This window comes from Lepidochelys kempii, chromosome 3 (genome assembly GCF_965140285.1).
Source record: "Lepidochelys kempii isolate rLepKem1 chromosome 3, rLepKem1.hap1, whole genome shotgun sequence".
In the NCBI taxonomy this organism is placed as follows: Eukaryota; Metazoa; Chordata; order Testudines; family Cheloniidae; genus Lepidochelys; species Lepidochelys kempii.
This window is the reverse complement of record NC_136382.1, coordinates 36,632,583-36,646,616: the sequence shown is the minus strand read 5'-3', so window position 1 is coordinate 36,646,616 and position 14,034 is coordinate 36,632,583. Positions and strand designations below refer to the sequence as shown.

At 37.6% G+C, this 14,034-nt stretch overlaps 2 protein-coding genes across 9 annotated transcripts in view; one reads left to right on the top strand and one right to left on the bottom strand.

The window, feature by feature from the left end:
* The window catches only part of TRAPPC12 (trafficking protein particle complex subunit 12), an 85,204-nt gene extending 76,504 nt beyond the window's left edge, over positions 1-8,700 (top strand). For 3 of the 6 annotated variants that reach the window (XM_073336095.2, XM_073336096.2, XM_073336094.2), the window contains 4 exons: positions 652-750; positions 5,503-5,603; positions 6,397-6,484; positions 7,924-8,700. In XM_073336095.2, the coding sequence (XP_073192196.1) occupies positions 652-750; positions 5,503-5,603; positions 6,397-6,484; positions 7,924-8,166 (531 nt within the window). In that variant the 3' untranslated portion in view covers positions 8,167-8,700. Of the gene's footprint in view, positions 1-651; positions 751-5,502; positions 5,604-6,396; positions 6,485-7,923 lie in introns of those variants that run through there. The other 3 variants (XR_013635537.1, XR_012157933.2, XM_078852076.1) reach the window with 3 other exon arrangements.
* ADI1 (acireductone dioxygenase 1) overlaps positions 1,675-14,034 on the bottom strand; it is a 41,594-nt gene continuing 29,234 nt past the window's right edge. The window contains exon 6 of one of the 3 annotated variants that reach the window (XM_073336103.2): positions 1,675-1,777. In XM_073336103.2, coding sequence (XP_073192204.1) covers positions 1,702-1,777 — 76 coding nt within the window. In that variant the 3' untranslated portion in view covers positions 1,675-1,701. Of the gene's footprint in view, positions 1,778-10,589; positions 12,514-14,034 lie in introns of those variants that run through there. The other 2 variants (XM_073336106.2, XM_073336102.2) reach the window with 2 other exon arrangements.

The following is a 14,034-nucleotide window of genomic DNA, read 5'->3' as shown; positions in this document are numbered from 1 at the left end:
GCAGAGATTAGAGCACCTTCAAGAGGCAAAACAAAACAAAATGGTAGGCTACTAGGCAGAGTGTATACACAAGCGTCTCAAGATAGCTGGCAAAGCCTGGAACGAGCAGGCTGTGCCCTTTAGTCTCTGATATGGTTTTGATTCTGAGCATCGCACACTAGAAGTCCTTGTATTACAGTTTACACATGGAATTTTCAGAAGTGCCAAAATCACTTGGGTGCATAATCCCCATTGATTTAGACTAAATGGCACTTGTGCTTTTAATTCACTTAGGTGCTTTTGAAAATGCCACCCGAAATCATTATTGGAAGCTGAAGAGTAAATAGTCAGGTTGTGTTGCTAATTTTGCTGAGGAGAGACGTGACCCAGTTGGAAAAAGAAATGTAAAGAAAAATCTGCCACTTTATCACTGGGTGTAGTGTACATTTCCAATAGAACTGAATAGTCAGAAGGTTAGCATAGCCGGCAGCTAGCACTGCCATGTTGGGAGGAAATTCCATTAACATTAAATATTTGAAATGATTTTAATTCTGTACTCGTTCGTTCTCATTAATATCTGTTTACTGCATATACACTTTTTAAAATGAGCGTACATAAAACAATGAGTGAATGCTGATCTTAAAATCGAGTCATGTACTTTTTCCCCCTTAGGACTATGTGCTTGCTGTAGATGCATATCACACAGTCATCAAATATTACCCAGAACAGGAACCTCAGCTGTTGAGTGGAATTGGAAGGATTTTTCTTCAGGTATATATGTTACACTGAATATGCTAAGTAACATTGTTGACAGTAATGTAATGAGTAATTGCTGTATTTAAAACTCTGTTGTTCTTCTTATTAGGTGTATATATGGCAACCTATATGTAGTAGAGACTTTAAAATAAGATGAAACAGCAGAATTTCTACCATGAAACATTTGACTAGATTAGAAAATGTAAAGTATTTACAGTGGTGAATCAAACTTTAATTACATTATCTAACAAAGATCACACTATGGAAATTATACCTAATAATTATATCAGCTCAAATGGTGAGACCCTGGTCCCACTAGAGTCTATAGCAAAATTCCCACAGACTTTAATGGGGCCAGGATTTCACCCCAAATCTAATTTCCCTCTTCTTCAAACCCAGACAGGCTTCTGGTGTTTAATCAAACTGCTCCCTAAACAGCTTAATCCAAAAGCCATGTCAGAATTTCCTCACCTTCCTTTTGCCATGACATTATTTCCATTGTGGAGAGAAAAGCCAGTCGTGTTTCATGTGTACAAAGAATGTGCATATGGCTGTGTAGATGACACCTATTAAATACTGTTGGAATATTACATTGTTTTTTAAAAAAATGATCTCTTATTGCTATGCTACATAGTTATCTGATGAAAATTTAAGTCCTAATATTTCGTATCCAACAAATCCATAAAGAATGGGTTTGTAACATTCCTTAATGTTTAACACTTCAGACTTTCTCTTTTATTAATAAAGAACAATATTAGTGCTTAAATGATGTATTTATAAACTTTCTTCTTGTCTGTGGTGATAAGGCTAGAAAATTAAACTGTTCTATTTGGGGTTTCTTTTTAGTTGGACAAAAGATAATTACATTATTATTGTTCATTTGAAATCATATAAGTTGTCATTCAAACAAATCCAATTATGGAATTTTCAGTTTTTCTAGCAGAAATTTTATTTCAAGGTAGTTGATCATTCAGTAGAGTGGAGGTGGTGTTTGAAGGTCTTTTTCTGAATCAGAATTGATCTGAACGTTGAAGTGAAATTCCTATACAATTGAAAAATATGAAAGTTAATTATAACCTGAATAGACAACTTCTACTAACTATGAATAAAGCTACTCGAAATCCACATAACTAATAATTCTGGGTCATAATAGAAAAATCCATCAGCCAGTTTGGATGCTTTACTTGGCACTGTCATGTGACAAAGCAGAGATCACTTCCTGTCCCTGGATTCTTTCTCTCAGATACATCAGTGACTTCATTGACACTATCAACCTTGAGAGAGTGTGCGCAGACTGCCCCATGTCTGTGAAGAGCAGACTGTCCATCCAATTTAAAGAGTGGTGTTAACAGGCTCTGAGATGAATCCTGTCAAGTTGTTATCCTCCTTGATGGTTGGCTATGACATGGGATTATTTGAATTAGTGGTTTTACTGCCAGAACTGGACCTTTCCTAATAGAGTAGCAGAAGGGAAAATAAAGCATGAGGTGCCTGTTGGCCTGCTTACATAACCCTGGACAATAATTAATGAAAACACAACTTCTAAATGCAAATAGTTCTTTGGCCTGGTGCATCAGGGAAAATGTCTTTATTGCTTGGCAATATCTCCTGTTTTTATTTGGTAGTTTTGAATAAAAGCAGGATTCAAATTGCCTGTTTATGAAAATAAGAATAAAACCTCATTGAGAGAGGGTAAACTGGACTGAAATTTAATAACAAGAAATTCCATCTTGAGAGTGCTAAGCAACTGATACAGGAATTTAATGTCAAAAGACGCTCCCCGACTTGTGCAATCGTTCCATTCCGGAACGCCTTGCGTCACTCAAGTTTTGCGTAAATCGGAAATGTATACCCGACCACTACACCAAAAAAAACTCCTGTCTGTGTGTTGCTTTTGCCAGGAACAGAATGGAATGGAGCCTTCCAACTCCTGTTAAGTTACTAAGTAATATAGCTAGAAAATGAGTTAAATTTCCTTTTGTTTAATGGCTGGTAAAATAAGCTGTGCTGGAGGGAATGTATATTCCTGTTTTTGTGTCTTTTGGTAACTTAAGGTTTTGCCTAAAGGGATTCTCTGTTTTGAATCTGATTACCCTGTAAGATATTTACCATCCTGATTTTACAGAGGTAATTCTTTTGCCTTTTCTTTAATTAAACTCGGGGAGAGAGAGAGAGAGAGAAAGGTGCAGCAAAGAGGAGTTGGGAGCCAGCATGTGTAGGTGTCAGCTGTGTAGCATGTTTGAACTCTAGAACAGGCAAACTCCATGAGAAGAAGACAAAACCTTTTGCAAAAACTGAGGGGAAAGGCAAAGGGAACTTTTCAGCACTCAAGCCTCACAGTTTCTCAGAAAAATGGTGCCAAGTGATTCCCAAGTAGTCTCAAACTGATCTGCTAGCCATGACTTGCAACCAGAAGAGGCACAATGAGCCAGATTTTACCCATTTATGAAAGTACCAAAGGTATTTTGGGAGTGGAATTCAACTCCTAAGTGTGAAGTAATGCAATGGTGAATTACTAGATAAACCCAGGGTTGTGAGTTCAGTCCTTGTAGGGGGCCATTTAGGGATCTGGGGCAAAAATTGGGGATTGGTCCTGCTTTGAGCAGGGGGTTGGACTAGATGACCTCCGGAGGTCCCTTCCAACCCTGATATTCTATGATTCTATATGATTAGTGAAGAAGTTCTATGAATATGAAGTCAAGGGTGGAGTCTTGGGAAACGTAACATTGGCATAAGGCTAAGCTACGTGTTGTATTCTCTCTTACTTCAAATTTCTCACAAGACCCAATTCTTCTGTAATGCCTACAAGAATGTGTTGGTTCAGGAGCTGTGAGATATAGTTGAACGGTTTTTAATTTTCTTTTTAAGTATACAAAATAGTGTGTGTGATGTTTTATGTTTAATGTTACCTATATCCTTCACCTTCCAAATGTCACTTATTTGTTATGAGCTTCTTAGGGCAGGAATCATGTCTTCCTAGCCCAGTGGGTCCCTGATTTTGAATGAGGCCTTCAATAGCTACCATCATATAAATACTAAATGAGGGGAGAGATTTGGAAAAAGCAGAAAAGGCCACAGTCTACCCCAGAGATGCTTTAAGAGGTAATGTGAGTAAAGCTGTCAGCAACCACTTGGGACACATCAGAGACAAAGTCAGCCTGATCGGTTGGGAGGAAACAATGAAGATGGTTTGGTCTTCAGTATTTCATTTTATGCTCCTAAAGTACTCTGAATCTGCTTGCTAGCTAACCCTTATTTGCTATTTGAATAACTCCATCAAAGGACTTGAAAAGTGAAATTACTGTTTAATTTACAAACCAGTGCTTTTAAGTTGTTCTGTGACTATTTTAAACCCAGTTTCTGCAATAAATTACAGCAAAGGGGACTTAAAAATAGCCCCCAAAATATTTTTTGAAAAATAATCCTATTTTTCAGACTAACGGAAACCATGGTTAGTCAGTGTAGATTACACTGGAGGAACATTAACCATGGGTTTGATTATTTGAGGCTAACAAGAGGGTTTTGTGTTAATTTGGAAGCATTAATAATCATAATAGTTACATTAGTTCAGAAAAAGTGACTGAAATTCCTAAATTAATTAAATAAAATCCGGTGGCGGTGGGAAAGTAATTTTAAATGGTTAAAATTCCAGGACTAATTTAAACTGATTCTTGTATGTCAGATATCCTGGAAAAGCGAAAGAGATAAATACTTTCCATTTATTTAATGGAGTAAGGGCACTTAACAAATGAATAGTTTATGTATAGTAATTGCATATTATTCAGACACTTGAATGCTGAGATACAGTTAAGAAATAAGAATTGTTCATGATAAGTTTTGTAAACTACCATATTTTTTATAAAAGAGAAGAAAAAGCTTATTTCCTAAAATAATCACTCCTAACTTAAAAACTGTGACATTTGATTTACTTTACACTTTGACCACCCTCCCAAAAGAATTATGAATTCTGTTTTCTGACAGTTCCCAAATCCATCACTCCTTCCACCCACGCACTCCCTTTATCATCTAGCCCAATAATTCTGAATCCACCACATTATCCCTTCCCCAGTACCCTAACTGAGACTCTTCTAAGTGGCTTCTCTACCTGGTATTTTTGTCTCCGTAGCAGCAATGGCGGGGGTTGTTCTCTGGTCTCTGGCTGTGGGGTGATTGCTCAGGAGGGAACTAGATCTCCTCTGGTCATAGGTGGGGTGGCCATCTGAAGAATGGATCTTCCACAAACTACCTGGCTACCATGCTCCATCTCACTTATGATTGGTGGCTCCTAGCTTTGAGGAGTGATCCTGTTTCCTCTCTTGTGTAGTAGCTATTGGAGGTAGCTCTGCTATCTTCTCATTTCCAGCTAATTTTGCAAACCCCTGGGGTTTTCTTTACAATGGAGAGCCTGGACACCTGTCAAAGCTGTTAGAAATGAGGAGACAAAGCCACCACTACGTAATATTCTAATGTTCCACTGAGCCCAGTTTAAGAACCAGGTCCTTAGGGAAGAGGACACTGTATGTGTTTTTTTGTTATTCACTTCTATGAGCTTAATGAGGAATTGTAAAAGTCAGCCTTGATATCGGCTTTAGTCCATTCACAGTGAATAATGGCTAATCGGAGAGGTAGAATTATGATGCCAGTTACTTTAATACTTCATATGTTTTCACGTTTTGGTTCTTTGTGGAAGGATGTCCCATGAAGAGCTCATTTGAATGGGTCTTTCTCATGCATTGTCCTAACTTTCTTGTAATTTTTGTCATCCAGATTGGAGATATAAAAACCGCAGAAAAATATTTTCACGATGTTGAGAAAATGAGTCAGAAATGGGATGGACTACAGCACCAAATTATGGTTTTAATGAACAGGTAGATAATTTAAGAGCTAAATAAAACTTTAAAATATGATTTTGCAAAATATGCATTGTGAGTTTTAAAGTACCCTTGAGAGTATCTCTTTCTCGCTCTCTTTTATGTAACCACATCTGTCAGAAGTGAGACTGAATGGCATGTACACCCATGAGATCTGTATTACTTGGTGTAGTCATCTTATCCTGGCTTGAAACTCTTTAGTTACAAGAGTTGATTTTACAAAGTTATTTCTCATTCTTCAAAGCATTGCATATTTTACCCTATTTTTTCAATATATACTTTTAGGAACAAAGAAGCTCTTTTGGATTCTGATCCTGCAATCAGATTTGCTAGTGCAGACCCAGCACTTGCTAGCTTCAAATGGATGCCAAGATATGCACTAGTAAATCAGATTGCATGATGGAGTCCTCAGGTTTTGGTGTTTATCATATTAGCTAAATATATTTTGACAAGTAAAATAATACTACAGGTGTGTTCTGGAAACAGATATAACACTTTTAGTTTCACAGAGAAATTATTTTAGGAAGACTCTCTGTATTTTAATAACAAATATAGAAAAGCATTGCTTTGTTGGCAGAATATCTGAAGTGGTCAGTGATCTGAATTGTCACTTCATTTGTCTGTAAATCTGTGTCTCGCAGCTGGCTCACGATTACACTGTGAAGAGCAAATGTCAAAAACTCTTCGCATTTATAATAGGGAAAATAAAAAGTGGTCTCCGTTCCATTTGAAATGTATTATCACCTTGGGTTTTTCAGGATAACTGACTCATGTGTCACTTACTTTCTAGAGCATTTCTCTATCTTGGTCAGAATAACTTTGCAGACGCTCACAGAGCCTTCACAGAAATTTTAAAGATTGACCCTGCAAATGCTGTGGTAAGACTCCGGATGTACTACATTGAATTGACACCTGAGTGGTTCCTGTCTTACCTTATCCCTAAGATATAGATAGCACCCAAAGGGTGCTTGGAGCTCTATAGAAAAATTAGATATGGTCCACGCTCCAAAGGGCTTTCTCTATACATAAAGATAAGATACAAATAAAAACAAAGGGATGAGTAGGGGAAGGCAGGACCAGTTTACCTGAAGAGCATGATTGTTTACTGCATGCACTGTAATGGGTTACATGTGAAGGGGGCTCTGTGAGGGCTTTTATATGTTGGCTTTGTTTTGTTAGAGGTACATATTGGAAAACAAAATGGTAATTGCAAACATATGAGGAAATAATTTATCATCGGATAGTATTAGAGGGACACTATCCACTTGAAAAATCACACTTTTTTACCCCATTTTAATTACTGTATTTAGAAATAACACTGAAGGCTCCTGATCCTGAAACTGCATCTGTGCATGCACATGGGTCTGCCCATATAGAGCCAGCTGTAAATCAGAGTCTAAAATTCTTATCACTGAAAGACATTACAGAAGAATTGTCAAGTTTTTTCATCTTGTTTACTTGTATATTTAGCAGCCCTCTGACTATAGGGATGTATCGGTATGCTGATCCTTGGGCATAAGCATATATTCCCAGTGCCATATTCCCGGGCCCCTTTAAGACTGAGGGAACCAAGTTCAGGGAGCACATGCTTGGAGTCCTGTGACTGCCGGCTGTAAATGCCACCTGCTATAACTAGAGACCACTTCCCCTCATTTGTGGGAGACCTACTTAGGAAAGAGGGTTGTGTCTTCCCCTATCCCCAGCTTTCAGAAAGTGTGAAAATTTCCATTGCTAAGTATTTCATACTACTTTTATCTCTTTTGTACCTTGTGTTACTTAATAAATTCTGCTCTGATGAACAGGATATGGAACCTGATGAGCATTTGGGATTTATTTGGACTGCCCTAGTTAGTGAATCTACCCATTGACTTAAAAGTCAGTTTCAGAAAATCAGTTTCCCCTGTTTGCATCTGTGTTTCATGTAGCTGCAGGGGAGAGAAGGACATTTTTAAAAATAGGAATATGCAAGTGTAAAACTAGAATAATTGGCAGGAGGATTCAAGGACAAATGTGGTATCTGAAACCACTTTCAGCTCGCTTTTAACATTATCTGTTGAGCCCCTTTACCAATCTGAATTCCAGCTTGGATTCTTCTATCTTTTAGAACTTCAGGTGTTGGAGGTCAGCTAGTTTTTCTTATGGGATAGACACTGAAAGTAACCAAGCTCCCCATGCCAAGGATAAAAGAATTGAATTGTAGGATAAATAATACATTTCAACAATTGCAAATATTTGCAAAAAAAAAAAAAAAAGTAAAGACTTATTAAATTTGGTTTGACTCCAGACTCAATATATATATTATAATCTTTTTCTCTAGGCTAATAACAATGCGGCTGTTTGTTTGCTTTATCTGGGAAAATTGAAGGATTCCCTCCGGCAGTTGGAAGGAATGGTTCAGCAGGACCCTAAACACTACCTACATGAGAGTGTTCTTTTCAATTTGACAACTATGTATGAATTGGAGTCATCCCGCAGTATGCAGAAGAAGCAAGTGCTGCTTGAGGCTGTAGCTGTCAAAGAGGGTGATAGCTTTAACACTCAGTGTCTCAAGTTAGGATAGTTTGTTTTCATCTACCAATTTTTTTATGAAAGGCTGATTTTTAAAATTGTACATACTCGTGAATATGTAAAATGTTCCTCTTATGAATGAAATGTAATAAAATCTCTAATTATGAACATATAGCAGAATTACTACACTATCTACACGGTCTGGAACAATAATCCTTGCCTGTCACTATTGGGATTTTGTGCTGATCTATAGCCAGTTTCATCTCTGCAGGTCTGTTACTATTCAGTTATTCCTAACTGTCGTATCCATAATCACATTTACTCAGATGGATTCCTTTTTTCAGAAGTGACACGTTTGAGCTGACTTGTATTGATGGTTGTTATTATAAATTCTTCAGTGATTGCGGGAGAAACATGATATTATCAACTCTCATAACATGGCTAAGGGTTCCAGAGAATGTCTGTATAAGTAGCATTTATCATAAAAGTTAAATCCTGAATGCAGATTTGCTTTCAGCATCTTCTAGTGTGTATATCCCACCCTCCCAAGCCAATAAACTCAGTTCCTCCTATTTGTGCACTCACAGTTGATTGTTTCATTTTTTTAATTCAGTATTTAAAACCCTGTATTTTCAAATGAGGTCTCTGGATCAACAGAAGAACCGCTACCATCCCTTAATTTATCCCTATTTGATAGAGAATCAATCCAGATACTCTGTTAATTTGTAAAACAGTTCTAAGTACGACAAACAGAGAGAGCTATACATTGTGCTCAAGCACAATAATGGTCAGGAGTAAGATTCTCTTACAGCAGTTGGAGTAGCCTATCATCATGAATTACTGCACTGGGACAATGTGCAGTCTTGAGCTACGATGGTTCAACACCACGTCTTCTAGTCAGGTTTTTATACTACTCCTCCCACTGTGATATCTCAGTGCTTGTAAACAGTACAGGCCTACATTTTTAAAAGTAGCTAGTAAGATTTATTTATTTATTTTATTTATTTATTGAGATGTCCAACTTGAGGCACATCCTAAAGGGACCTGATTTTCAGAAAGTTTTAAGTGTTCACCTCTGAAAATCAGACCTCTTTGAGGTGTCCAAGTTGGGCAGCCAAATACTGAAGTATCTATAATCACTGATCACTTTTGAAAACTTTGTCAGCACAATAACAGCTGTATGGCTAAGTGTTTTGGCCCATTATTCTAGAATGCTGCTATTTCTCCCATAAGGTATTGGTATGTTGATGCAATGGATAGCCAGGCTCCCGAAAGTTTTAAAAAATTAAATCTATATAGGACTTCTGTGGTTAAGGTCAGTGTTCCACAGCGGAATCTGATCCCAACTAGTCCAAGAAGGACAGGCATTCGGTTAAACTAGTTATAAGATATCATTGCTAACACTTATTTAAGAGCCACCTAGGGTTTTTTTGGCAACTATTTTAGCACAGTGAGATAAAACTATTGGTAGTTTATATCTCTTTTTGATAAGCACAACATATTGCTATAATTTTAGATGTAATATAAAGACTATGGAGCAGATCCTCAACTTGAGTATATTGTCATTACTCAATTGAAGTCAGCGTAGTTTACGGCAGATGAGGATCTGGTCCAAGATGTTGTTCAGTGAAACCCAAGATAATACTGTTTTTCAGTATAATTTATTATATGCACAGTCTTCCCTACCTGATCTCCTTTTCCCATGTTTAATATTTCTTCTAGACAGTTATGTAACCAAGATATATTTCTACCACACATTTTCCTTGTAGACATGGAAGATAGCAGAAAGCAATTCCAATTAAATAGCTCAATTTATAAGGCAGTGTAAATAACATTATTGTGGGACACAGCTTCTCTTGACATCTTGCTTAAGACCAAGTGTAGCATCAGTTTAGTATCTGATATGGTCTCTTGTGCAACTATAACTGCACTTTTAGCAGGCCTGAATAGGTCTTCACGATTTCCAACTACTATAGACCAGATTCACCATTGCCCTGCATTTTGTTATAGTAATTTGTACCAGTGCAAAGTGGGAGTAAATTGCTACCGCTCTGATTTTGTAGCATCTTACACTCACTTGGCGTTAGCGTCAAGGACTACAACAAGGTGCAGGGGGACAACAGAGAATCGGATTGTGTCCTACTTGGGGAATCAACTTTAAAAAAACAAAACACTAAAGATCTTCTGAAGCATATGATAAATTGCCTGCAAAATGTTTTTTTTCATTACCCAGCTTTTCTTTTTCCTATTATGTAACCAGAGACCGCCCGACACAAATCACTTTAAACACAGATACACTGCCTATTGCACAGATGCCATTTCAGCATGTTTTCTATGTTTTTTATTTCCAGAAGTCTTTATTCTGATAACAATGTTATTGAGGAAGCTTGGACTATAAAACCTCTAAACTCAATGAGCCATTAAACAAATTATATCGTTGGTAAACTTACAGAATATTTAATTAAATTTTAAAATGTAGAAAGTAGGATTTGATGATTACTACAGAATCTATTTAAATGTACTGCTTACAAAATGCAAGAGATTGTTAGTGTTGCAATATGGTTGAGATTTTACATACATACAGCTTAGTAGCTTCAGAGTTCCCCATATTTCAGCCAGACAGCACACATCTAGGATTTTTAATAACTATATATGGTGTTAATTTTAATGCCTTATGGCCAAATTTTGCCCTTAGTGATACCCAAGCAATCCTGAGGTTTCCTGAGTGTAAATGAAGGCAGAATTCCACCCTCACTACAGCCTGATGTGTCATCTGGCCAGGTTTTGGGAGGATGTAGAAAGCATAGCTTGGAATAAATTTATATTGTTAAAATCTCAAGTATAACGTTGCCTTAACATCAATTTTTAAATACACTTTGATTTATTTCACACATTCAAATAGACGTCTTATGTATGGAATATCCATCCTGAACAGATCTGTAAGTTTCTATCCTTTCCTCCTTCAAATCTCTCTTCAACACCCACTTCAACACTGCAGCAAATTGGCCATCCAAAAATGGACAGGTTGAAGGGCAATTGAGTATATTATTTGTATTACAGTATCTCCTAGGGACCCCTGTATTGAGGCCTCATTTTTATGTTCTGAACTAACATAAAAAGATGATCCTTGACCTAAACTGTTTAAATCATAGAATCATAGAATATCAGGGTTGGAAGGGACCTCAGAAGGTCATCTAGTCCAACCCCCTTCTCAAAGCAGGACCAATCCCCAACTAAATCATCCCAGCCAGGGCTTTGTCAAGCCTGACATTAAAAACTTCTAAGGAAGGAGATTCCACCACCTCCCTAGGTAACGCATTCCAGTGCTTCACCACGCTCCTAGTGAAAAGGTTTTTCCTAATATCCAACCTAAACCTCCCCCACTGCAACTTGAAGTTGCAACTTTACAATCCAAGTCCCCAAAATAAGGCATAAGCTGTGTATGAGCTCTCTGCATAGGAGTGAACTTAACTCATAGTGTATATCTGCACTTGAATTTTTAGTTGTGATTTTATACATGCTAACATGATTGTGAGTAATACTGTATACACTACATAAAGGTTTGTTCTTGGACCCACCATTTTTCCCAGTCATGTTTAACCTTAGCTGCAGCTGTAAACCTGTGTCCTATCTCTACTAGAACTTAAAATCATGTTGATCAGCATGTTTAAAAATGACTAAAAATTCAACATACCATACAGAATGCAGGTGGCAACATATCAGTCAGTGTGCCTATATATCTCAAGCTGCTACCGACTCAACTGCTATTATTCAGGTTGCTACAAGGAGCCCTCAGAATGACTGACTAGAAAGGTTTCTGAAACAGGATGTGAGCTAATGGATGAAAGAACAATCTACTATAACAGAGTGCCAGAAGATACTACTCTCCGCCCTTACATAGAAATCAGTGGTTGGGAGTGATGTGCTGTAAGTAGCAGGACATTTGCTCATTTACGTAGTAGTTGCGGCATAAGTATTAAAATAGGTATAGCAGTTCAGCAGCACTGAATGCAAACAAGATCCAGGGCTGGTTAACTTTCAGGCAATTATAGTAGAAAGCTGCTTTCCTGCTCAGCTCTTCAAGTCAGTTTGAGGATTACAAGATTCTTATCTCAATGGAATGGGTGAAATGGTCACAATCACAGTGTTAGAGAAGGAGTAAAAGAAAAAAAAAGGAGGGGGTCTGATTGCTGCATTATCCAGGATATTCTGGATCAACACTTGATCCAGCTAGGGCTCTGTCCAATCATTTGCAGATGTTCAAACATTACAAAGGAAAGTCATTGTCAATAACAGGAGTCCAGTCTAAAACCATCAAGTGTGGATTGTAAATTGCCCGTCCCCTATTGGTATGGGTAATGTGGAAACTAGTTCTAGGTGGGGAGGGATGTCCTCTGACCTAAAACAAACAAAAAAAAAACTGTCAAACTTAAAATGAAAAAGTAAAGTTAAAAGCTGCACAATGTAATTTCTAAAGCATTTTTTAAATCCATTGTTCAAAGAGCAGGGTCTGAGCACACACTTCAAAAGCTGGTGCACACTCTAGTGGCAAACTTCAGAACTTACTTCCTCCTCCAATACAAACCAGGGCTGCTCTACCTCATCTTTGTAATTTAGCCACTTGACTTTATTTACAGTTAGTAAATCCATCAGATAATAACTTCCCTTCACTCCGTTTTATAATATGGTCAGTTTGTAACTGCCAGCATCATTGGAGATAGTGGGAAGGATGTGCATGAAATGGGGCCTAAACTAAAATTCTCTGTGTCCCATCATCTGTGATCCTTGAGGAAAATCTGAGTCCAGAGCCAAACTTTACTGTTTGGGGCCATTTCTGCTAAATGAGAGCGAGTCCAGGGTTCCACATTGCCACCAAGGTGAGAAAAATGTAGAATATTTATTAAATTCGAAATATCTATTTGCAGTAAGTGCTGGTCAGGTACATCAGTTATTTCTTGTCATCCAGGATAAGAACATATAAAACAAAAAAGCTGGCATTTCTGAATAGTATGGGTAGTCCACAGAGACCTGCTTACTGAACAATAGAATAATTCAGAGTAAGAAAAGTTATTCAAAATTAACAAATTATTGCCAAAGCTGCAAAAAATTAGAATTTATTTGTATTACAGTAATGTCCTGCTGTCTTCAACCAACTGACTGGCTAGGCACTGTATATACACATACAGAGAGACTGTGCCGGCTCTGTATATCTAAATAGACCAGACAGACAAAGGATGAGAAGGAAACTTGAATGTTACTTCATATCTCTCTCTGCGTCTGAGTCACACAGCAGGGCAGTGGCAGGCTGGGATTAGAAGCCAGTTGTTTTACCTGTTAGTCTACTACCCTCTCCAGGAAGCCAATAGACATGTAAAATGTCACCCTGTCTGAACGACTCCTCTTCGGAGCCAGATTTTTGTAAATCAAGAATATCTGAATCTTTATACAAAAACAGATGAAGGTTGCTCTAGTATAATTGCTGAGCCCCAAACTGTGTTCAGCAATTTAAATCCTCAAGCAGGAAGCCTTTTGATTTTATTATTTTCCTAAAGAAAGGTTCATTCTCATTGGTTGCTAACCATTAAAACAAGTTGATTTGCCACTTGATAGAGCCTTTCCACTAAACCTAGTGCTTTTTGCTAACCAGGAGAATATGTACTACATCTAAGGCTAAGATTTTGACACGCATGTTTTTAGTAGGTGAAGTACCACTAGTAATGAGAGACACCAACATCATCACTCTCTATAAAAACAATGGTGACAGGAGCAACTGTAAAAACTATCGTGGCATTTCCTGTCTTAGTATTATGGGAAAAGCCTTTGCCCGAGTTGCCCTGAACAGACTTCAGACCCTTGCAGACAGAATCTATCCTGAATGACAGTGCAGCTTCAGAGCTGAAAGGTCTACTATCAACATGAT